This window comes from Natator depressus, chromosome 7 (assembly GCF_965152275.1).
Source record: "Natator depressus isolate rNatDep1 chromosome 7, rNatDep2.hap1, whole genome shotgun sequence".
Lineage (NCBI taxonomy): Eukaryota > Metazoa > Chordata > Testudines > Cheloniidae > Natator > Natator depressus.
The window spans coordinates 38,372,392-38,397,394 of record NC_134240.1 but is presented as its reverse complement, the minus strand read 5'-3'; the positions used below and the strand labels follow the sequence as shown (position 1 = coordinate 38,397,394).

Genomic DNA, 25,003 nt, shown 5'->3' with positions numbered 1-25,003 from the left:
CTGTGAGTGACTGCAGTGTGACCTAGAGAAATGAGACCCCTAGATGGGGGAGGAGGCAAATGAGTACAAAAGAAATCTGGTCTATTTCTTGTTTTGATCCACTCCATCTATCTTTTACATCTTTGGCTGGCAGCAGACGGTGCAGAAGGACTGCATGCCATCCACATCTCATGTCTGCTCGGCAGAAGACGGTGCAGTAGGACTGCTAGCAATCCATATTGCCTGCCTGCTCACCGTAAGACTGTTCAGTAGGACTGACTGCCGGACTTAAGAGAATGACCTGGTCAAGTCACTAAAAATTTAGTCCCTGTGCCCATGTCTGCCCAGGCGCTCCCAGCCGACGTGGCCAGGAGCACCTTGGACATGACGATGACGGCTACCAGTCGTATTGTACCGTCTGCTGCCACAAGGCAATGGGTTGCTGCTACTGTGTAGCAATGCAGTACCGCGTCTGCCAGAACCCAGGAGACATACGGTGACGGTTACCTGAGCGGGCTCCATGCTTACGGTGGTATGGCGTCCGCACAGGTAACTCAGGAAAAAAGGCGCGAAACGATTGTCTGCCCTTGCTTTCACGGAGGGAGGGAGGGAGGGAGGGAAGGGGGGACTGACGATATGTACCCAGAACCACCCGCGACAATGTTGTAGCCCCATCAGGCATTGGGATCTCAACCCAGAATTCCAATGGGCAGCGGAGACTGCGGGAACTGTGGGATAGCTATCCATAGTGCAACGCTCCGGAAGTCGACTCTAGCCTCGGTACTGTGGAAGCACTCCGCCAAGTTAATGCACTTAATGCACTTCTGTGGGGACACACACACTCGAATATATAAAACCGATTTCTAAAAAAACGACTTCTATAAATTCGACCTTATTCCATAGTGTAGACATACCCTGATAGTGGAATGGACGTGGAGTGCAAATAAGCATGCTACTTTGCTGGTCCCTCTTCTACAGGGGTCTGAAGAGGAGCGTGCTGTGTGGGAAAGAAATCGGAAGAAATAGAAGAAGAAAGGAGGAGGTGATGGGATAGTTCCATAGTTTCACAGTAGCTCACATTGGTGGACAGGAGAGGATGGTCTTTTTTGTTGGTTGGTTGGTTGGTTGAGAGTGCAAAAGTACCTAGCAACAGTTCCACTATTCAGATGAGTTCTTCCCAAAAAGGTCCTTTGTGGGGGCTTATGCAAAACTCACATTATTATAGGTAATTGTGACACAAGAACCTCTTAATACCAACTGGCAAGAAGGTACCTACCAATTACAGGAATCTCCTGATTCTGGTATGTACACTCTAGTTCATGAAAGAATGTCATGTGAGGTCTCAAAGAAAAGGCCATGTCTCTCTGGTCAATATCTTTGTGAAATGCATGTACAGATACTGTGTAAGGAGTTTTATGTATATTTAGTACAAGTATGTTCTTAAAGTCTGTCTAGGTACTGGTTTTCTGTCAGACGAGATGTTTATCCATCCATCTGTTGACATGTAAATTGAGTATTGTCTTGTGGGCACTGGATCTCCTAACACTAGGTTTAGAAGGATGAGATTTTTATCAAAATGTCAAATGTCTATTTCACCATACAGACAAACCAGCAACAAAATATTTCCATCAACCATCGAAATTTACAGATATGAAAGTAAGAGAAATGCTGCTTGAGAAATTGTTGGTTTGTTTTAAGGATATTTAAAATAAACATCAATATTATCTGTTGAAATTATCAGAGAAGAAAAATAGAATTTGTTCAGGCCTACCTACCACCAGTCTGAACTGAACATAAATGAGGGATTGTGAGAACTTCAGAAAGAAATTACAGGAAGAAAAAAAAACAGCAGGGGAGAGGGCAGAAACATAAGTTGAGGGGCACTTCAAAAGTTTACTCTATAGTATTTGGTGGGTGAATAAAGAAGACACCCTGGCATCCCTCACTTAGGGAGTAAATGGACAGTGAATTTGTTTCATGAAAGTGGGATCTCAGCCGGGCTTGGCTGATAATGCTCAAGGGAACTTTGGGTGAGATAAACTTCTTTTGACAGGAGGTTAGCCTGTTGGTTAAGTTTAGTCTCTAGAAAGTATGTTATGAGTTTGTTTTATATGTAACCATTTGTTTTATATGTAACCAAGAGATATTACTCACTATCATTTAAATTCTTTGATAATAAACTAATACTTGTTTTCACTATAAATATATCTGAGTGCTCTGTTGTTAAGCAAAATGATGATCCTGCGTTGACTCTTACAAGCTGGTGGATACTGTTCCTTTGGGAACAGAAGGCCTGGTAATACTGTGAGTATTCCGTGGCTAATCATTGAATTGTAGGGCTGGAAGGGACCTTGAGAGATCATCTAACTCAGTCCTCTACATTCATGGCAGGACTAAGTATTATCAAAACCATCCCTGACAAGTGTTTGTCTAACCTGCTCTTAAAAATATGCAACGATGCAGATTCCACAACCTCCCTACGCAGTTTATTCCAGTGCTTAACCACCCGGACAGGAAGTTTTTTCTGATGTCCAAGCTAAACCTCTCTTGCTGCAATCTAAGCTCATTGCTTCATGTACTATCCTCAGAGGTTAAGGAGAATAATTTTTCTCCCTGTTCCTTGTAACAACCTTTTATATACTTGAAAACTGTTACCATGTCCCCTTTCAGTTTTCTCTTCTCCAGACTAAACAAACCCAATTTTGTCAATCTTCCCTCATAGGTCATGTTTTCTAGACCTTTAATAATTTTGTTGCTCTTCTCTGGACTTGCTCCAATTTTTGCACATCTTTCCTGAAATGTGGCACCCAGAACTGAACACGATGCTCCGGTTGAGGCCTAATCAGTGTGGAGTAGAGTGGAAGAATTATTTCCTGTGTCTTGCTTACCACAGTCCTGCTAATACATCCCAGAATAATGTTTTCTTTTTTGCTGCAGCAGCAAACAAAATGTTTTTTTTTTTCAACAGTGACTAATATTTAGCTTGTTCCATTATAACCCCCAGATCCCTTTCTGCAGGACTCCTTCCTAGGGAGTCATTTCCCATTTTGTATGTGTGCAACTGATTGTTCCTTCCTAAGTGGAGTACATTGCATTTGTCCTCACTGAATTTCATTCTGTTTTCTTCAAGACCATTTCTCCAGTTTGTCCAGATCATTTTGAATTTTAATGCTATCCTCCAAAGCGATCAATGGATCCATGTTAGTGATCAATGGCTCCATGTCTAGTTGGCAGCCGGTGTCAAGTGGAGTGCCCCAGGGGTCGGTCCTGGGGCCGGTTTTGTTCAATATCTTCATAAATGATCTGGAGGATGGTGTGGATTGCACTCTCAGCAAATTTGCGGATGATACTAAACTGGGAGGAGTGGTAGACACGTTGGAGGGCAGAGATAGGATACAGAGGGACCTAGACAAATTGGAGGATTGGGCCAAAAGAAACCTGATGAGGTTCAATAAGGATAAGTGCAGGGTCCTGCACTTAGGACGGAAGAACCCAATGCACAGCTACAGACTAGGGACCGAATGGCTAGGCAGCAGTTCTGCGGAAAAGGACCTAGGGGTTACAGTGGACGAGAAGCTGGATATGAGTCAGCAGTGTGCCCTTGTTGCCAAGAAGGCCAATGGCATTTTGGGATGTATAAGTAGGGGCATAGCGAGCAGATCGAGGGACGTGATCATTCCCCTCTATTCGACATTGGTGAGGCCTCATCTGGAGTACTGTGTCCAGTTTTGGGCCCCACACTACAAGAAGGATGTGGATAAATTGGAGAGAGTCCAGCGAAGGGCAACAAAAATGATTAGGGGTCTGGAACACATGACTTATGAGGGAACTGGGATTGTTTAGTCTGCGGAAGAGAAGAATGAGGGGGGATTTGATAGCTGCTTTCAACTACCTGAGAGGTGGTTCCAAAGAGGATGCTTCTAGACTATTCTCAGTGGTAGAAGATGACAGGACAAGGAGTAATGGTCTCAAGTTGCAGTGGGGGAGGTTTAGGTTGGATATTAGGAAAAACAGTTTCACTAGGAGGGTGGTGAAACACTGGAATGCGTTACCTAGGGAGGTGGTAGAATCTCCTTCCTTAGAAGTTTTTAAGGTCAGGCTTGACAAAGCCCTGGCTGGGATGATTTAATTGGGGATTGGTCCTGCTTTGAGCAGGGGGTTTGACTAGATGACCTCCTGAGGTCCCTTCCAACCCTGATATTCTATGATTCTATGATTGCAACCCCTCCCAGCTTGGTATCTTCTGCAGACTTTGTAAGTGTACTCTCTGTCATTATCTAAATCATTGATGAAGATATTGGACAGAGCAGACCCAGAACTGATCCCTGTGGGACCCCACTCAGTATGCCCATCCAGCGTGACTGTGAACTACTGTTGATTACTTTCTGGGAATGGTTTTCCAACCAGTTATGTACCCACCTTATAAATAGCTCCGTCTAGGTTATATTTCCGTAGTTTGTTTATTAGAAGGTCATGCAAGATGGTATCAAAATCCTTACTAAAGTCAAGATATACCCCATCTGCCATTTCCCTCCTGTCTATAAGGCTTCTTACCCTGTTGAAGAAGGCTATTGGGTTGGTTTGGCATGATTTGTTCTTGACAAATCCATGCTGTTACTCATCACCATATTATCGTCTAGGTGTTCGTTCATTGTTTAATTATTTGGTCCATTATGTTTCTGGGTACTGAAGTTAAGCTGACTGGTCTGTGATTCCCCGGGTTGTCCTTATTCCCCCTTTAATAGATGGGTGCTATATTTGCCCTTTTTAAATGCTCTGGAATATCTCCTGTCTTCCATGACTTTTCAAAGATAATTGCTGATGGCTCAGATATCTCCTCAGCCAGCTCCTTGAGTATTTTAAGATGTATTTCATCAGGCCCTGGTGACCTGAAGACATCTAACATATCTTAAGTAATTTTGAACTCGTTCTTTCCCTATTTTAGCCTCTGATCCTACCTCATTTTCATTGGCATTCACTATGTTAGATGTCCAATCACTACTAACCTTTTTGATGAAAACTAAAACAAAGTCATTTAGCACTTCTGCCATTTCCACATTTTCTGTTATTGTTTTCCCCCGGTCATTGAGTAGCGGGCCTACCCTGTCCCTTGGTTTTCCTCTTGCTTCTAATATATTTATAGAATGTTTTCTTGTTACCCTTTTTATCTCTAGCTAGTTTAATCTCGTTTTGTGCCTTGGCCTTTCTAATTTTGTCTAATGATCTGCATACTGCAGCAGGGGCGCTTAAAATTTTTGTAGTGAGGGTGCTGAGAGCCATTGAACCAAACTGTAAACCCTGTATAAAATGGAAACCATTCCAAGTCAGGGGGTACGGTAACACCACCAACACTCCTAGTTCTAGCACGTATGAACAGCAGGGAATGCTCTGAGGACTCGGGGGGTTGGTGTGTGCTTATTACTTCCTGTACAGAGAGCAGGGCCTGCAGAGGCATGGAAGATAGTGCTTGCGTTGCCAAAGGCTGGTGGTTTCAGGGAGTGGATGCATCTCATCACCACCTGCTGTCTCTCTCAACCCTCGGTATCCCTGGTGAGCATCACAGTAATATATTTTAATAGATAAGTGTATATGTACATACCATATATCAAATATTTGTCTTCCAGTAAAAGTCCTGTTCAGACCAATCATCCTGATGTCCTGAGAACTGTATTAGCAGCAAAGAAAATAATTCTAGTGAACCAAAAAAGCAAAACCACACCAACCATAGAGCTTTGGATTCCTGCCCTTTAGGACATCGCTAAACAGGAGAGAATTCCCTTTGTACGCAACAACAAATTGGGCACTTATTTAATCTGGAAATGCTTTTTGGAATTATGTTGTGATTAGCTGATGTCTCGACTGGATTTATTTCTGACTACCTGCAGAGTACGCTTGTGTGGTTTTTTGGCGTGGGAGTTTGGGATGAGTAATTTTCTTCCTAACTCTGTCTTCTGCTTTCTTATTATGTTCTATAGCTACAAACACATCTGATGCTTCCACCTGAGGGTATGGGATATCTGTTAATAAGGATAACATGTCCTCATTGCATTTCTGTAGTACAGTGTATGTTGATCAGATACTGATGCTATGTCAGATACCAGTTGCTACCATTTCTCCCTTTTATAGTTTAATGTTTACTTATTTATTTTTAGTTCAGAAAACTGGTACAACTTTTAATTATAAAGGCCCTCTTGTGGTGATGAAATTTCAGGTTGCCTTGTGGATAAAATCCATGTGGTTCAAACCTCAGCTAACTGTATCTGAGGAGGGAGAACAATATTTGGAAGGGACAAATGCTAAGTCTTTCATGTTTGAGCTCAACCCAGCTCAAACATGGATGTGCTGGGAGAACTTCATGCCATAATCTCTGCTTTGGGTCTTTTTTCCTTCCTGACTGGCAAAGGCAAGTGGGTGGGAATTATAGAATCTTTAGTGGTGGAAACTGTCAGTGACACCTTTGAAGACTGTATGAAGTGTTGTTGTAGCAGTGTTGGTCCCAGGATATTAGACACACAAGGTGGGTGAGCTAAAATGTTGTTGGACTGACTTTTGTTGGTGAGAGAGAAAAGCTTTCGAGCTTATACAGAATTCTTCTTCAGGTAAAGACAGAGTGCCATTTGCACTGGAGAAAGCATGTGCTTGGGCTCTGTATCTCCTGATGCTGACAATATAGCCATTATTGACCACTATCTAATCTTCCATATTTGGTTAAGTTTAGGGACAAGTTTGTGGTAAGAGAACTTTGTGTACCTGGATACCTCTGACTTCCTAGATTCTTATCAGTTGTGGTTCTGACCTGGGTACAAAATAGATACCACACTTGTCACATTGATTGACAGTCATCTTCTGGTGATGGATAAAGATCAGATGTTCAATTATTATGTTTTTGACACTGTGGGTTAAGAGGTGTTCAGTGTCTTGTTTCTGGCTGGAGTGGATAAGGCTGCTCTTGCATGGCTTTGTTCTTTTCTCTCAGAGAGCTCCCAGAGAACAGTGTTGGGTGATAGCTCTTCAGCTTGGAGGTTTCTCTCTTGTGGAGTACCAACAGGTTCTGCACTGTCATCCCTCCTAATCACTCTGTAGATGAAGCTGTTAGCCGAGTTAGTGAGGAGGTGCGTTTTTATTTAATGAGCAATGCAAGTTTTGTTACTCTCTTGCTTCAGTTCAGCTAGTGCTAAGAGTGGGTAATTGTCAGAGTCTATTTAAAATTCATTCTATTTTAAGAGTTTTAAAGAATGGCCAGAGCTTGGGATGGGCACTCTTTCATGAGGTAGTTTATAAATTGAATAAATAAATATGGGCTGGGAATTTCAGGTGGAGTTTAAGGTGTTGACTTTGACCTGTAAATAAATCCTTAAATGGTCTAGGTCTATCCTACCAGAAAGACCATTTTTCTTCCTTTGTGTGATGCTACTACTGTTGAGATCAGTAGACATGGAGTTGTTGCAATGGTATTCTCCATGATAGGTTCCTTGACTTACCAGTTTCTTTTGGTCTAGTGCCTTGGGTTGTGAAACTTATAGACTCTATTCTTAGTTTGGTCCAAGGTAAAGTTTAATTTTTTGTTGTAATACTAGAAATATGCCTGTAGTCAATGAACTATTCAACTTAAAACATATTTTGTTGTTAGCTCTTTTTTAGTTTTGTTGTTCAAAATCTTGGGACCTGTTACATGAATCATAGAATTATAGGACTGGAAGGGACCTTGAGAGGTCATCTAGTCCAGTCCCCTGCACTCATGGCAGGACTAAGTATTATCTATACCAGAGGTGGGCAAACTATGGCCCGCGACCACATCCGGCCCACGGGACCCTCCTGCCCGGCCCCTGAGCCCCTGGCCCCACCCCTGCTGTTCCCCCTCACCCGCAGCCTCTGCTCACTGCGCCGCCAGTGCAGTGCTCTGCGTGGTGGGGCTGCAAGCTTTTGCTGGGCAGCACAGCTGCAGAGGCTCGGCCTGACCCGGTGCTCTGTGCTGCGTGGTGGCATGGTTGGCTCCAGCCGGGCAGCATGGCTGCTTGTCCTGGTGATCTGGGCAGCTCGGCTGTAGTGCCGCCAGCCACTGGTGCTCCAGGCAGCACGGTAAAGGGGCAGGGAGCAGGGCGGGTTGGATAGAGGGCAGGGGAGTTCGGGATGGTGGTCAGGGAGCGGGGGTGTGAATAGGGGTCGGGGCAGTCAGAAGGTGGGGAACAGGGGGTTTGAATGGGGGCAGGAGTCCCAGGGGAGGCAGTCGGGAAGGAGATGGGGGTTGGATGGGGCGGCGGGGGGCAGTCGGGGCAAGGGTTCCAGGGGCGGTCAGGGAGAAGGGGTGGTTGGATGGGGCAGGGGTCCTGGGGGGGGGGCCATCAGGGGAGAGGGAACAGGGGGTGTTGGATGGGGTAAGAGTCCTTGGGGGGGCGTCAAGTGGCAAGAAGCAGGGGGGATCAGATAGGGGGCAGGGGCTGGGCCATGCCTGGCTGTTTGGGGAGGCACAGCCTCCCCTAACCGGCCCTCCATACTATTTCAGAAATCTAAAGTGGCCCTCAGGCCAAAAAGTTTGCCCGCCCCTGATCTAGACCATCTTTGACAGGTGTTTGTCTAACTTGCTCTTAAAAATCTCCAATGATGGAGATTCCGCAACCTCCCTAGGTAATTTATTCCAGTGCTTAATCAGCCTGAAAAGTTAAGAAATTTTTCCTTATGTCCAACCTAAACCTCCCTTGCTGCAATTTAAGCCTATTGCTTCTTGTCATATCATCAGAGGTTAAGAAGAACAATTCTTCTCTCTCCTTCTTGTAATAACCTTTTATGTACTTGAAAATTGTTATCATGTCTCCTCTCAGTCTTCTCTTTTCCAGACTAAACAAACCCGATTTTTTCAATCTTCCCTCATAGGTCATGTTGTCTAGACCTTTAATCATTTTTGTTGCTCTTCTCTGGACTTTCTCCAATTTGTCCACATCTTTCCTGAAATGTGGCTCCCAGAACTGGACACAATACTCCAGTTGAGACCTAATCAGTGCAGAGTAAAGCAGAAGAATTACTTCTCATGCCTTGCTTACAATACTCCTGCTAATACATCCCTGAATGATGTTTGCTTTTTTTGTAACAGTGTTACAGTGTTGACTCACATTTAGCTTGTGATCCACTATGTTCCCCAGATCCCTTTCCGCAGTACTCCTTCCTAGGCAGTCATTTCCCATTTTGTATGTGTGCAACTGATTGTTCCTTCTAAGACCTGGTCTACAGTACGTGGTTATTTCGGAATTAACTGAGTTACTTCGAAATAAAACTGATTCGGTCCACACGACCAAACCAGTTTTTTCGATTTAAAGGGCTCTTTAATTCGATTTCTGTACTCTACCTCGGCAAGTGGAGTAGCGCTAAAATCGAGATCGCAGTTCCGGGTTAGAGGTACTGTGGACGCAATTCAACGTTATTGGCCTCCGGGAGCTATCCCAGAATGCCCCCTTGTGATCGCTCTGGACAACACTCTCAACTCTGATGCATTAGCCAGGTAGGCAGTAAAAGCCCCAGGAACTTTTGAATTTCCAGTTTGGTCACCATCAGCACAGGTGACCATCAGCACAGTCCACCATCACAGGCGATCATGCAGAGTCCACCATCACAAGAGACCACACAGTCCCGATTCGCAGACAAGCTCCAGCATGGTCCAAACGGGAGGTACTGGATCTCATTGCATGCTGGGGAGACTAATCTGTTATGGCAGAACTACGTTCCAAAAAAAGAAAGGCAAATACGTACGCTAAAGTCTCCAGTGCCATGACGGAAAGAGACGCAGAGCAGTGTCGTAGAAAAATCAAGGAGCTCAGGCAAGTGTACCAAAAAGCCAGGGATGCGAATGGGCGCTCTGGATGAGCCACATACATGCCGCTTCTACTGTGAGCTGCATGCAATTATGGGAGGTGACACCACCACTACCCCATCACTGTCCATGGACACCTGCAAGAGGGGAGTAGCATGGAGCGAGGAGGATGAATTTTTGGAGGACGAAGAAGAGGAGGAGGAGGACAGTACACAGGCAGCAAGTAGGGAATCTGTTTTCCCCCCTAGCCAGGAACTATTCTTAATGCTGGAGCCAATAGCCTCCCCCCACTCCCAAGGCATGCTCCCGGACCATGACCCTGGAGAAGGCACTTCTGGTGAGTGAGAGCTTGATCGGAGCCACGCGGTGGGGGGAAACCCAGCCGCGCTGGGCTGTTCGCGTTTAGTTTAATGGGCTCACCCCTGCTCTGAGTCCCATCGGAGCCACGCAGTGTGTGTGGGGCGGTGGGGAGGGAGGGTGTTGTGTGAAGCGATCATCCCAGAGAGCCCGCAGGCCCTCCTTTTATATGGCAAACCCACCAGGCATTGCTTGCTATGGGAAGGGGGGCCCGGCAGATTGAAAGCATTGAAATGAATGTGGAAGAAACAGAATCCCATGTGCCCCTAGGGCTTACAATGGCTGCCTGCAAGCTGAATTCTGTTGCCCGGCCACATGTGATGGCTTACTCACACCAAAGTGGCAGGCACTTCAGTATAAGAGGAAAAATGAGACCTTGTACAGAAAGAACATGTGCTGTGTACTATGAATTGGCTGTTTCACTAAGAAAGCGTCCCCTTTGTTCTCTAAAATGTATCTTTTAAAATACTACCCTCCCTTTTTCTTCTCCCACAGCAGGTGCAAATGTTTCAACGTGGCCCCTATGTACTCCGTCCCAAAGGCTGGTTCAGATTAGAAGGCGGAAAAAACGAACTTGGGATGACATGTTTGCCGAGCTCATGCAGTCCTCCCACACTGATAGGGCCCAGCTGAATGCGTGGAGGCAAACAGTTACGGAGTCGCATAAAGCATTACATGAATACGAAGAGAGGAGGAATGTGCGTGATGAGAGCAGGCAGGATGCTATGGTCAAGCTCAAGGGGGAGCAAACTGACATGCTCCGCTGTATGGTGGCTCTAATGCGGGAAAGGCAGTAAGGCCACAGACTGCAGCTGCAGCCCCTGAATAACCACCCTCTCTCCTCCCCAAGTTCCATAGCCTCCTCACCCAGACGACCAAGAACACGTGGGGGTGGGAGGCTATGGGGACCCACACAGTCAACCCCAGAGGATTGCACAAGCAGCAGAAAGCTGGCATATCCTAAATTTTGATTTGGTTTCTGGACTTGTGCTTCCCTCCTCCTCCACCCCCCAACCCAATACCCACCCACGTCTAGCTTCTGATTTCTCTCAATGTTTTGTGCAACAAATAATAAAGAACGTTTTTTAAACAATTGTGACTTTATTTCCTTTCATATATATAGAGGGTGGGTAACTTTAAGAGAAACAAACACAACTGTCACACCGTACCCTGGCCAGTCCTGAAACTGGCTTTCAAAGCTTCACTGATGTGCAGCGTGCCCTACTGCGCTCTTCTAAGCGCCCTCTTGTCTGGCTGTGCGAAATTGGCTGCCAGGCGAGTTGCCTCAACCTTCCACCCCACCATAAATGTCTCCCCCTTACTCTCACAGATATTGTGGAACACACAACAAGCAGCAATTACAATTGGAATATTGGTTGTGCTGAGATCTAACCAAGTCAGTAAACTGCTCCAGCGCGCTTTCAAATGTCCAAAAGCACATTCTACTACCATTCTGCACTTGCTCAGCCTATAGTTGAACTGCTCCTTACTACTCTCCAGGGTGCCTCTGTACGGCTTCATGAGCCATGGCATTAAGTGGTAGGTTGGGTCCCCGGGGATAACTATTGGCATTTCAACATCCCCAACAGTAATTTTCTGGTCTGGGAAGTAAGTTCCTTCCTGCAGCTGTTCAAACAGCCCAGAGTTCCTGAAGATGCGAGCGTCATGTACCTTTCCCGGCCATCCCACGTTGATGTTGGTGAAACATCCCTTGTGACCCACCAATGCTTGCAGCGCCATGGAAAAGTACCCCTTGTGGTTTATGTATTGGCCGCCCCGGTGTTCCAGGGCTAAGATAGGGATATATGCATTCCGTCTATCGCCCCGCTGCAGTTAGGGAATCCCAGCGCATTAAAACCATCCACAATAGTCCGCACATTTCCTGAAGTCACTACCCTTGATAGCAGCTGGCCAGTGATTGCGTTGGCTACTTGCAGCACAACAGCCCCCACAGTAGATTTGCGCACTCGAAACTGATTCCCGACTGACCGGTAGCTGTCGGGCTTTGCAAGCTTCTACAGGGCTATGGCCACTCGCTTCTCAACTGTGAGGGCTGCTCTCATTTTGGTGTCTGCGCTTCAGGGCAGGGGACAGCAAGTCACAAAGTTCCATGAAAGTGGCCCTACACATACAAAAGTTTCTCAGCCACTGGGAATCATCCCATACCTGCAACACTATGTGGTCCCACCAGTCTGTGCTTGTTTCCCAGGCCCAGAATCCTCGTTCCATGGCATGAATCTGGGCCAACACCACCATGATCTCCCAATCGCCACATGTCATGCTTCTAGGAACGTCTGTGTCCATGTCCTCATCTGTGTCCATGTCCATTGTAATCGCGCTGTCATCGCTTTCTTGCCCGGTTTTGCAGGTACTGCACATACTACTGGATAATGTGCAAGGTATTTACAATGGTCAAAACTGCAGCGGAGATCTGATCGGGCTCCATGGCTATGGCGTCTGCATGGGTAATCCTGGAAAAAGGGCACGAAATGTAGGAGAGCAGAGTGGCAGTGGAAGAGGTGCTGTTTGGTTCACGGTAGCCGAAAAAAGGCAGGAAATGGTTGTCTTCTGTAGCTTTCACGGAGGTGGGAGCCCAGGACAGACAACATGGAGAAGCTCGGAAGCGCGGCAATAGCGGGAGACCAGAGTCGGCAGCGGAAGCTGTGCTGCTCGATTCACGATGGCAGTGGAAGTGTTCGATGAGGAAGAGAAAGAGTGGATAGTAGAGATTACATAGGAAGATGAGAGGAAATGAGAGGTGGATTCATAGTAGCAGGAGAGCAGCGGTGCACCGTCTGCTGAAAGCAGTATGGTGTCTGTACGCCAAAAAGGCGCGAAACGATTGTCTGCCGTAGCTTTCACGAAGGGAGGAGCAACTGACGACACCCAGAAACACCCATGAGAATATTTTTGCCCCATCATGCACTGGGAGCTTAACCCAGAATTCCAGTGGGTGGCGGGAACTATAGGATAGCTACTCACAGTGCACCGCTCCGACATTCGATGCTAGCCTTGGTACTATGGACGCACTGCGCCGAATTCACGCACTTTAGTGGGGACATAGAAGACCAAATGTATAAAATAGCTTCCAAAAATTCGAATAGAATAATTTTGAAATAATTTCATACTGTAGACGTACCCTAAGTGGAGTACTTTGACTTTCTCCTTATTGAATTTCATCTTATTTACTTCAGACCATTTCTCTAGTTTGTCGAGATCACTTTGAATTTTAGTCCTATCCTCCAAAGCACTTGAAACCTCTCCCAGCTTGGTATCGTCCGCAGACTTTATAAGTGTACTCTCTATGCCATTATCTAAATCATTGATGAAGATATTAAACAGAACTGGACCCGGAACTGATACCTGTGGGACCCCACTCGTTATGCCCTTCCAGCATGACTGTGAACCACTGATGATTACTCTCTGGGAACGGTTTTCCAGCCAGTTATGCACCCACCTTATAGTAGTTTCATCTAGGTTGCATTTCCCTAGTTTGTTTATGAGAATGTCATGCGAGACAGTACCAAAAGCTTTACTAAAGTTAAGACATACCACGTCTACTGCTTCCCCCTCATCCACAAGGCGTGTAGAAGAGTGCTCTAGTAGCGATGTCTGTCTAGGGTTGATATTATAGATTTTCAAGACACTGACACCGTAGTGTCATGTTTGCCTTCCTAACCTAAATATATCATCGTAGGATCATGTGAAGCCAGCAACATGTTCACAGGAAAGAGTGTATGTATAACAGAATTGAGTTTCAACTCTAGAAAAATAAAGTTTAAGATCAATTTATAGCAAAAGGAGATTTGGTCATAATAGCATAACATTCATATGCAATTTAAATGGGTTCTGTTATAGTTTAACAGACCCCAAAATAATATACCCTAAGCTCATAGTTTCATGAATTAACATACCTTATTTTATTAATATTCATATTTTATCAACAGACCTTTTTTTAAAAAGTACATTTAATTGGAACTTTCATACTGATCACATTGCAAAGAAGCATTACAACAACATACAAAAAAAATTCCTCCACTTCCAGGTCATACATCGAAAACCAATACTGTGCACTGAAAATGTCAGTGCAATCATGCAAGCTGCTCATTTGCAAGTACACATAATGCAAACATAAGTATTCATGCATAGCTATCCTGGCAAATATAAAAGGGCATAGAGGCATACTTGAAATAAAGCAGGGCAGTTTGTATACAGAACTCTGGCTGCTGAAGGAATGATACTGGGCCCAGGAGGGAAGCAGCAGCAGGAAAGGTTCAAATCTGAGTTGAGTCACAATTCCTGGGAACTTTGGAGATGGGCATTTGGCTAGGATCTAATGTTGTCTGGGTTTAGGAGGGTAGAAGTTAACAGAACTTGGGAGAGGGAAATTAGGCTGGTGCTGTATTTCACTGAGGGCAAGAGGAAGCAGCAGGGGGACAAAGATTGTACCAGGGATTTGACATGTGTAACTACTTGTTTATAGCTTCCAAGTTGTTAGTATTAACAAAAGAAAATACACATGATTTAAAAACTGATTTAACCCTTGAGAGTATCCTTTTAATAATATCAGAGGGGTAGCCATGTTAGTCTGGATCTGTAAAAGTGGCAAAGAGTCCTGTGGCACCGTATAAACTAACAGATGTATTGCCACAGGACTCTTTGCCACTTTTATTAATACTTTGTCACTTGAGCCTGTATTACCTTTTTTCCACTTCCTTGACATTTGATTATCCAGAAGTAGTGTACATCCTTCAGATTTTAACTGTGGGCAAGGACCAATATGTTATGTTATCATCTGCTTTGTATTTGAGATGCTTCTAATTTTTCAGGATAATGCTAATTTTTCAGTTTATGGCAAGTGGACCGTGTGTTGCTGTTACATACCATGAATATAATTTGGCCTATATCTTTAAAGAGATGTCATATAAACTGTGTATTGTGGTTCCAACAAAGTAAATTAATAACAACACATATTGGATAATGATGATAACTCTGCAGACTACATGTCTGAAAGCAGTCCAAGTTTATAAATTGACTTCTATATGCAGTGTTTCACGAAGAGCCAGATGCAAGAAACTGCTGCACATCTGGTTGTTTTTAATAGACTTTTGGAATGGAGAATAGTCATTAAAATATATATATGTATATTCAAAGAGTAGTTTGAAAAGGTATTGCAGTATATGCTAGATAATGTTAAGAAAGGCACATCTTAAATGGAAGGCTATTTCCCAATTCTCTTCATATACATTGTGAGCACTTAGCTAATGGTGTTGTTTTGATTTCTAAGGAGTGAATTTTGAAAAGATCATTATGTAAGAAAGGAATACTTGTACATTTGTAAGCAGTTTGTCTTCTTACTCAGATTAACTTCTCACACAGACCTATGCACTGAAGAGAAAACACAAAACCCCTGGTATGATGGAATACATCTCTGGAGTATTAATAACAGTTTCTCCAGATTTCCTACTAGAACATATAGTGCTATTAACGTCTCAGTATTTAAATGTGTATGGCTTGATTTAAGAAGAAGCTTAATTCTTCATTCTGTTGTATCCATTTATTTGTCCTTCCTCAGATTAACGCTGTTAAGAGATTATTGATGTCAGCATTCAGAGATTTCCATTTCAGTTCATCTCCAAAAGTACCACCTCCAGAACTGTTTAACTCTTTGATTTTTGCACCAGCTTTCCTCCTCTTTAATATAAAATATTTTTCATTCTTTCATAATTGTCTGTAATACTTGGAAACCTAAGTATGCAATAGCTAATTGTGCTGCTAAATGAACATCTAACAATAAGATTTGAGTCAATCTCCCAGGCTCCTTAGCCAATTAAACTTTTATAGTGCGGTCAGCTGAAAACTATTAGATTCCCCTGGGGCAGTTTGCCGGAAGTTCTAGAGTACAGTATGGGAAAGCCCTGTAGACATATTTTGCTGCATCTCTAATGATGAATGCTGACAGTTTGTGCAAGTTCCCACAATTTCTGCTACAGCAATGCAAGGCCTGTTTGTGCTCCTAGGCTTTTGAGGAGGGGTTGAATTAGACAAGAATGAAGTTATTGAAGAGGGGTAAGAGGTGATTTTGGTTTATTTTAAGTGGTTGGGCAAGAAGGACTTCTTTTCTGAGTTGTACATTTTTTTTATAGTACATATACTAGGAGCATTGAATGGATGCTTCATTTAAAATAAAACAAAATATAATCACTTACATTGAGTCTCACTTAGTTGAATCTATGTAGTGATTATTAAAGAGTACTAGCTGCAGCACTTCCAGCTTCTTTTGCAATCCAGGGAGAATGAGCTACTTCAGTTTTAGGGGAAGCTACCTACCTGCTGAAGCAGAGTGAATGTGATTCATAGGAGTTAGCAGTACAGTTCCCAGTTGTTTCACCACAAAAACATTGAAAAGTGGAATATGAACAGTACATAACAGGATAAGTTTTTTACTAAACATTTCAGCTTTGTGTCATTCTCTTGTTTCTTATCCAAAATGCTTAGCATTTTACTTAAGATGTGGTGATTGGGAGGACTTTTCAAAATGGACAGGAAAAAAATATGTGAGAGAAATGGTATATGCTATGTACGTATATCAGATATAGGAAGAAATATAGTAATTTTCTGTAGTATGTGATTAAAAAGTCATACCATTAGGAAATTAAAAATCCTATGTAAAATAGAACTCTTGTCAAAGGAATGACATGTACACTCTGTTGCGATGGCTAAAAATTTGGTCCCAGTTGCACACGACATACAAAACAGAACAAATAAAGTGTAATGGAGGTTTCCACCAGGTTCTACAGAATCTGCAAAATTTTTCTGCATGATTTTAAAGGAGAATACAACTTTTTTTATTGGCATTTCTTGTATGGGTAGTTCTGAAATGAAAGATTCTCTGCAATGGTATGAAAATGTTTGTAATACTGTCAATGCTTCTCCTCATCCCTACACCACTGTGATTTTCTTCATTAGTCATTGCACAATAATTGTATGGGTGTGCAAAAAGCTTACCCTTTATTTCATAGACTATATGTAGCAATGAATAATAGTAAACCTTTTACATGTTATCTTTATATCCTTTTCTGTCTGTTTACTTCACAGGTCCTTGACCAGTATGAAAGAGAGGGGTTTAATTTCCTTGCAAAAGTTTTTAATTCCTCACATTCCTTCTTAGAAGATCTAACAGGTCTGACTTTATTACATCAGGAAACTCAAGATGCTGAGGTAAGAAAATACACTTCAGACTTCAGAGACTAAACACATAATGGCAAAAGGTACCTCATCCTTAATATTCAGCGTTATAAACATGGGAGTAAATGATTCACTGTTAGAATTGATCAGTGACATTTTGTTCACAAAATCATTTGTGCGTGTCACACTGTGCAGTGAGATAACAATATAACATCTTAGGGTTACAGGGTCATAAATACCCTTGCAAGAGTGAGATAACCAGTTCTTCTAAGATCACAAGACCTATAGTACAGTATATATGTTCACAGCCAATTAGACTTCTGTTAGAGGAAAAATAACCACATTTCTCCTTGAGTTTTTGGGGAAATTAATTGTAAGAAAAAGTAGCTGCCTAGTGAGTAGTGTCAATGTGTGATCCTTCCTAAAGAAATCAGTTGTCTCTTAAGTCAATCAAAAGTTAAGTTCTATTTTGTTATGGGGGATGTGGAAAATATGCCACTGCTATCATAGTGACCAAGAAAAAATGAGACACTTTTTGGCTTACGGGAAAATGCAGTGGATAAAGATCTATAAAATTTTGACTGTGTGCCACTTAAAATCAGACAGATAAAAGTTCTGAACAGTGTGTTGTTTTGATGATTGGTGACCCTTTTGATGCCTATAAATGTCTATACTGTTGTACATCTATAATTAATCTTGCAGTATGGTATAGTAATACCACATGAATGTTTTTAAAGTTGGCTGTAAGAAGTGATTATTCAGTTATTGTAGCCTGTATAAAAGGTTTTAGCTGTTTTTTCAGCTGGAAATGGCTCATCAGTTTTGCTTAACAAGTTTGCTGGGATAATGATGACTTGGCTCTTGGTCTCATGTTTTAACCTTTTAAAATAATTGCAGCAGATGCTGGAGACAAGAAACCATGTAATACCTGATGGCTTATTAAATCAGATTATTAACCCCCCAGAAATCATTACTTGCAATGATAGGATCCAACAAAGCGAAACAAGTACCGTACAGTTTTTCAGATGCTACTTATTAGCACAATAGTGGTGATGCCTTGGTCTAATTGCCATACATCAGTAATTTTTTCAGTTTGCTTAGAAGACTGTGTGGCTCTAATGGCATCATTAAAGGGAATAGTATTTGAACTGATTTATAATGTATCCTTTCACATTTATTAGTCCATGAGTATCGTCTGCAAGTTTCAGAATGTATTCAGGTGTTTCCACTTGTCAATTTGTGGATATTCTATAATCTACAAAAATATATAGAGTGATACAGATTACTATGAAGTTGAGGCAGTTTACAACTTCATACATCTATAACTATAATTCCCACTTAAATTGGGTGATTATTATAAAAGCAGAAAGTATCTGATTAAAAATGTGTGGGCAGCAGAGTAGATTACATGCATAAACATTTAATAATATGGAGCATAACATGAACTGTAACTCACAGATTTCAAAAACTGGTTTTTGTTGTTGCATTTCAGAGTAATTACATAATATCAATATTTTCTGGCATAAAGAACTAATAGCTTCTTCCAGCAGAATGATTAATCCAAAAACTGTGATAGTATATTAAATTGTATGCAATAATTAAAGTAGTATTAATTTTTTATTTCAGTTAGTGAACTTTAAAAAGTCTCCTCAGTGCCTAATGTTGGCATGAATTATGCAATTGTCTTACACAATTTAAAACAAACAGACCCTTTTCATGTAAGGAAAAATAAAAAAAAACAGATTTTTAACAAAGCTATTTGTGTGTGTTTCTCTTCTGAGCAAAAAGAGTGACTCAGCATAGGCCACACCCTTAATTCTTATTCTGGACTGTTGTCTGGTATATTGAATTTTTAAAAAATTCTCTTACAAGTGAGACTTTTTTAAAGTGCTGTTTTACATTCATTGTTTCTATTTATGACATGATACTATCAGATACAGAGCTCAGTTTAACCCTATTAATCTCATGAAGAATCATGACTGAATCCTGTTTTCCAGTTTGCTTATATTGTCCTCATATTTGCGCTAGAAACCTTGCTGTTCAGAATGGAAGAATCTTAGCATTATGGTTTTGCCCATACTTCAGTACAGATATCATTTATTCATGGGGAGCCAGTGTGATCTCAATGAACAATCCATTGCACTGCAGTAATTCCCATTGCTTACTGATTAGGGCCCAGATTCTGCAAAGACTTATACATGTGCTTAACTTTGACATCAGTGGAATTACAGTATGGAAAGTTAAATTTATTAAACCTAGATTTCCATAAGCTCCATTTTATATAGTAGGTGCATTGAGGTTGCTGGCATGAAAATTAGTTTATGATGTGAAAGCGTTGCAGATGTTACAATCAGCTCAAGTACCACAGTACTGTACATGCAAATAAACTTTTCCTGATTACTTCCCGCTCCTTTTGAGAGACAACAGAAATTCTTGGATAAAATTGGAATTGCTAAACATTGGAATAAATAATATCTCCTGTATTTTATGAGAACCTCTGTGGCTTGTGGTGGTCAAAACTGTGTTTCTATTACCCCAATGAAATCAGAATGTTCATGTAAAAGAGGGTCCAACAGGCTGAAAATTAGAAGAACTTAAAGCCTGTTTACCTGGAGAAATAACTGCTAACACCTTTCTTTGATTTGTAATGCCTCCTGTATTATAATGCTCTCTTTGTTGCATTTTTGCCACTGCTGACACTTTCATAATGATAAGAATGGATCTTTCTTCAGAGTACAAGGTTTTGTAAAAATTGCTTTACAGAATGTGCACAACTGAGTTTGTGTTACTATTTCTGTTAATGTTTTTTACCCTTAATGACCCGCCTGTGGAAACTGTTTGTCTGAGGTCAGTTTACTTGAACAATAAGGCTGATATAGCTTATACTGGTGAGTTCTGGGGAGCATTGCCTGATGATTTATGAGGCTCACTGAGGGGCATGGTTATTGCTGAGCTACCTTTTGGGGAGACTGTGCTATCCTAATCTTCATATGTGTTTGCATGATTATTACATGTAAATATTATTTTTAGATTGACTCCAGGTAGTCTTATATTTGATATGACTGTTTACAAGGCAAGACTAAATGGAAAATTTTGTATATTGTAAGATATGTGTGTTAGGGTTTTTTCCTGTGAGTTACAGAACTTAATTTACATAAATATCTTCTCACTCGTAACTATACATATATGATTGCTCCTGTTACAGGGCTGCTTATTTTCCAGGACTCATTAGACTTCTCATGGAATTTTTGTTAGATACTGTATGGTACTGGAGACCATAAAAATCAGCTTTTAATAACTAAAAAGATTTTCCTTCCTTCCTTGGTAAAGTTAGTCCATTGCCACAGTTGCAACTGAGGATTAATGTATAAACAAGTTTGAAATCTTAATAGGAAATTGTTTTTGAGTTTTATGAATGGACGAAAAATATTGTAATAATTTTCAAACTATGGATAAACAACCACTTTTTTCCCAAAGTCTCAACAGCTGATCAGCTGTTGTGATCTGTACAGGATGTCATGTTTGTCTTTCTCCCAGAGGATAGAAGTGACTTCATCTGTACAAAGTGCAAACTGGTCTCCATATTGGAAAAGAAGGTTAAAGGACTAGAGACGCAAGTATCAACCTTGCGTTACATCAGAGAAAATGAAGATTTTCTGGACAGAAGTCAGCGTTTGGTTCTGGAGGCACAACATGCTGAAGAATCAGAGAGGGCAGCGCAGAATGCGGAAGAAAATTGGCAGCATGTGACCTCCAGAAGAAAAATGAGGAGAACCCATGTCCCCCCTGTGCAGATAGTGGTAAGAAACCATTTTCAGGCGCTCTGCACAGGTACTACTGCAGCTAATGATTTGGAAGAGCCATCTGAGGCAAAGGATCAAAAGGAGACCCCATCGACCAGAAGGCATGAGATGCATTGTCCTAGGGATGCGGGTTCCACAACCACCACTCCCAAGAGGAGGAGATGGGTGGTGGTGGTCGGGGACTCCCTCCTAAAGGGGACAGAGTCATCCATCTGCCGACCAGACCGAGAGACTTGAGAAGTGTGGTGCTTGCCTGGAGCTAGAATTCAGGATATGATGGAGTGTCGAATTGTGGCGGTAAATGCATGGTTACGCAGATGGTGTTGGAGAGAGGGCTTTGGATTCCTCAATCGTGAAGAAGGATTGCTAGAAAGAGATAGGATCCACCTAACGAAGAGAGGGAAGAGTATCTTCGCAGGCAGGCTTCCTAACCTAGTGAGGAGAGCTTTAAACTAGGTTCGCCGGGGGACAGTGACCTAAACCCTGAGGTAAGTGGGGAATTGGGATACCAGGAGGAAACGCAAGGAAGAGGGTGCAACGGGCGGGGGCCTCCTGATTCATACTGAGAAAGCAGGGCAATCGGCTAGCTATCTTAGGTGCATGTACACGAACGCAGGAAGCCTGGGAAACAAGCAGGGAGAATTGGAAGTCCTGGCACAGTCAAAGAACTTTGATGTGATTGGAATAACAGAGACTTGCTGGGGTAGCTCATGTGACTGTAGCACTGTCATGGATGGGTATAAACTGTTCAGGAAGGACAGGCAGGGGAGGAAAGGTGGATGAGTTGCACTGTATGTAAGAGAGTGGTATGATTGCTCAGAACTGCAGTATGAAACTAGAGAAAAGCCTGTTGAGTCTCTTTGGGTTAAGATTAGAAGTGAGAGCAACAAGGGTGATGTCGTGGTGGGCGTGTCCTATAGACCACTGGACCAGGAGGATGAGGTAGACGAGGCTTTCTTTGGACAATTAACTGAAGTTTCCAGAGCACAGGCCCTGGTTCTAATGGGGGACTTCAGTCACCCTGACATCTGCTGGGAGAGCAATACAGCAGTGCACAGACAATCCAGTAGGTTTTTGGGGAGTGTTGGGGACAACTTCCTGGTGCAACTACCGGAGGAACCAACCAGGGGCCATTCTCCTCTTGACCTGCTGCTTACAAACAGGGAAGAATTGGTAGGGAAAGTAGAAGTGGGTGGCAGCCCGGGCAGCAGTTGAGTTCAGGATCCTCACAAAAGGAAGGAAGGAGAGTAGCGAAATATGGACCCTGGACTTCAGAAAAGCAGACTTTGACTCCCATATGGAACTGATGGGCAGGATCCCCTGGGAGGCTAATATGAGGGGAAAAGGAGTCCAGGAAAGCTGGCTGTATTTTAAAGAAGCCTTATTCAGGGCTCAGGAACAAACCATCCCGATGTGCAGAAAGAATAGCAAATATGGCAGACGACCATCTTGGCTAAACAGTGAAATCTCTGGTGAGCTTAAAGACAAAAGGAAGCTTACAAGAAGTGGAAACTTGGACAGATGATTAGGGAGGAGTATAAAAATATTGCTCAAGCATGAGGAAGACCAAAACACAACAGGAGTTGCAGCTAGCAAGGGATGTGAACAGTAACAAGAAGGGTTTCTACAGGTATGTTAGCAACAAGAAAAAGGTCAGGGAAGGTGTGGGACCTTTAATGAATGGGGGAGGCAATGTAGTGACAGATGATGTGAAAAAAGCTGAAGTACTCAGTGCTTACTTTGCCTTGGTCTTCACAGACAAGGTCAGCTCCCACACTGCTGTCCTGGGCAACACAGTATGGGGAGGAGGTGAGCAGCCCTCAGTGGTGAAAGAACAGGTTAAGGACTGTTTAGAAAAGCTGGACATGCACAAGTCCATGGGTCCAGATCTAATGTATCCGAGGGTGCTGAGGGAATTGGCTGGTGTGATTGTAGAGCCATTGGCCATTATCTTTAAAAATTCGTGGTGATCGGGGGAGGTCCCGGACGATTGGAAAAAGTGCCCATCTTTAAAAAAGGGAAGGGAAAGAGGAGAACCTGGGGAACTACAGACCGGTCAGCCTCACCTCAGTCCCTGGAAAAATCGTGGAGCAGGTCCTCAAGGAAACCATTCTGAAGCTCTTGAGGAGAGGAAGGTGATCAGGAACAGTCAACATGATGAGATAACTGGCTCTGTGGATATGGGGAAAGCAGTGGATGTGATATATCTTGACTTTAGCAAAGCTTTTGATACAGTCTCCCACAGTATTCTTGCCAGCAAGTTTAAAAAGTATGGATTGGATGAATGGACTATAAAGTGGATAGCAAGCTGGCTAGATTGTTGGGCTCAACGGGTAGTGATCAACAGCTCAATGTCTATTTGGCAGCTGGTATCAAGCAGAGTGTCCAAGGGGTTGGTCCTGGGGCTGGTTTTGTTCAACATCTTTATTAATGATCTGGATGATGGGATGGATTGCACCCTCAACAAGTTCACTGATGACACTAAACTGGGGAGAGAGGTAGATACGCTGGAGGGTAGGGATAGGGTCTGGAGTGACCTAAAGAAATTGTAGGGTTGGGTCAAAACAAATCTGATGAGGTTCAACAAGGACAAGTGCAGAGTCCTGCACTTAGGACGAAAGAATCCCGTGCACTGCTACAGGTTGGAGACTGACTGTCTGAGCAACAGTTCTGCAGAAAATGACCTGGGGATTACAGTGGATGAGAAGCTGGATGAGTCAGCAGTGTGCCCTTGTTGCCAAGAAGGCTAACAGCATATTGGATTGCATTAGTAGGAGCATTGCTAGCAGATCGAGGGAAGTGATTATTTCCCTCTATTCGACACTGGTGAGGCCACATCTGGAGTATTGTGTCCGGTTTTGGGCCCCCACTACAGAAATGATGTGGACAAATTAGAGAGAATCCACCGGAGGGCAACAAAAATGATTAGGGGACTGGGGCACATGATTTAGCCTTCAACTACCTGAAGGGGGTTTCCAAAGAGGATGGAGCTCGGCTGTTCTCAGTGGTGGCAGCTGACAGAACAAGGAGCAAAGGTCTCAAGTTGCAGTGGGGAGCGGTCTAGGTTGGGTATTAGAAAACACTATTTCACTAGGAGGGTGGTGCAGCCCTGGAATGGGTTACCTAGGGAGGTGGTGGAATCTCCGTCCTTAAAGGTTTTTAAGGCCTGGCTTGACAAAGCTGTGGCTGAGATGATTTAGTTGGTGATGGTCCTGCTTTGAGCAGGGGGTTGGACTAGATGACCTCCTGAGTTCTCTTCCAACCCTAATCTTCTATGATTCTATTATACATAATGTGAAAACAGCTTGTCCAGTTAGCCTCAAACTTTCTACTGAAAAAAACCCTTATCTGGGCAGAGAGGTAAGCAACAGAGGTTTTATGCAAAAAAACAACCATGTATGAATATAAAGTTAGTCTCATGAGTGGATCTGTCACAATCAGATTTGTAATGTAAAATGTCTTCCAGCCTTAACTATGTAGCCACTTTTATGATTCAGTGATATGATTTCATATGCAGAATAACCACAACTGTCAAATTATATATTGATGACATCCTGTAATATTAGCAGGCCCTCATGTAACAAAATATATCCAGTCACGTTCTGTTTAAGGCCCTAATTCAGGAAAGGCATTTGATCACATACTTAAATTTAAGCCCATGCTTGTGTCCCTTAAGCACATGCTTAAGTGCTTTCACTGCATAGGAATGGACTTAAAATCACATGCCCTAGTGCTTTCCTGATTCAATACCTAAATGTAGCTTAAACAAGTTGCTTCTTAAAGGTTTAACACATTTTTATGTACCCAGAGAAATTTTGCGTCTTAACATGCAGAAGAAACAGGCAAGCGGTTGATTTTCTTCGATCAGTGTATG

At 42.8% G+C, this 25,003-nt stretch overlaps 2 protein-coding genes across 6 annotated transcripts in view; both read left to right on the top strand.

The window, feature by feature from the left end:
- ATG7 (autophagy related 7) overlaps positions 1–25,003 on the top strand; it is a 250,065-nt gene that overhangs the window by 100,878 nt on the left and 124,184 nt on the right. For 4 of the 5 annotated variants that reach the window (XM_074958162.1, XM_074958160.1, XM_074958161.1 and 1 more), the window contains exon 17: positions 17,237–17,359. In XM_074958162.1, coding sequence (XP_074814263.1) covers positions 17,237–17,359 — 123 coding nt within the window. Of the gene's footprint in view, positions 1–957; positions 1,040–17,236; positions 17,360–25,003 lie in introns of those variants that run through there. The other variant, XM_074958164.1, reaches the window with a different exon arrangement.
- On the top strand, positions 9,604–11,157 carry LOC141991512 (uncharacterized). The gene is made up of 2 exons (XM_074959832.1): positions 9,604–10,118; positions 10,634–11,157. Exons 1-2 carry the CDS (start codon positions 9,812–9,814, stop codon positions 10,933–10,935), a joined length of 609 nt encoding a protein of 202 aa, XP_074815933.1. The 5' UTR covers positions 9,604–9,811; the 3' UTR covers positions 10,936–11,157.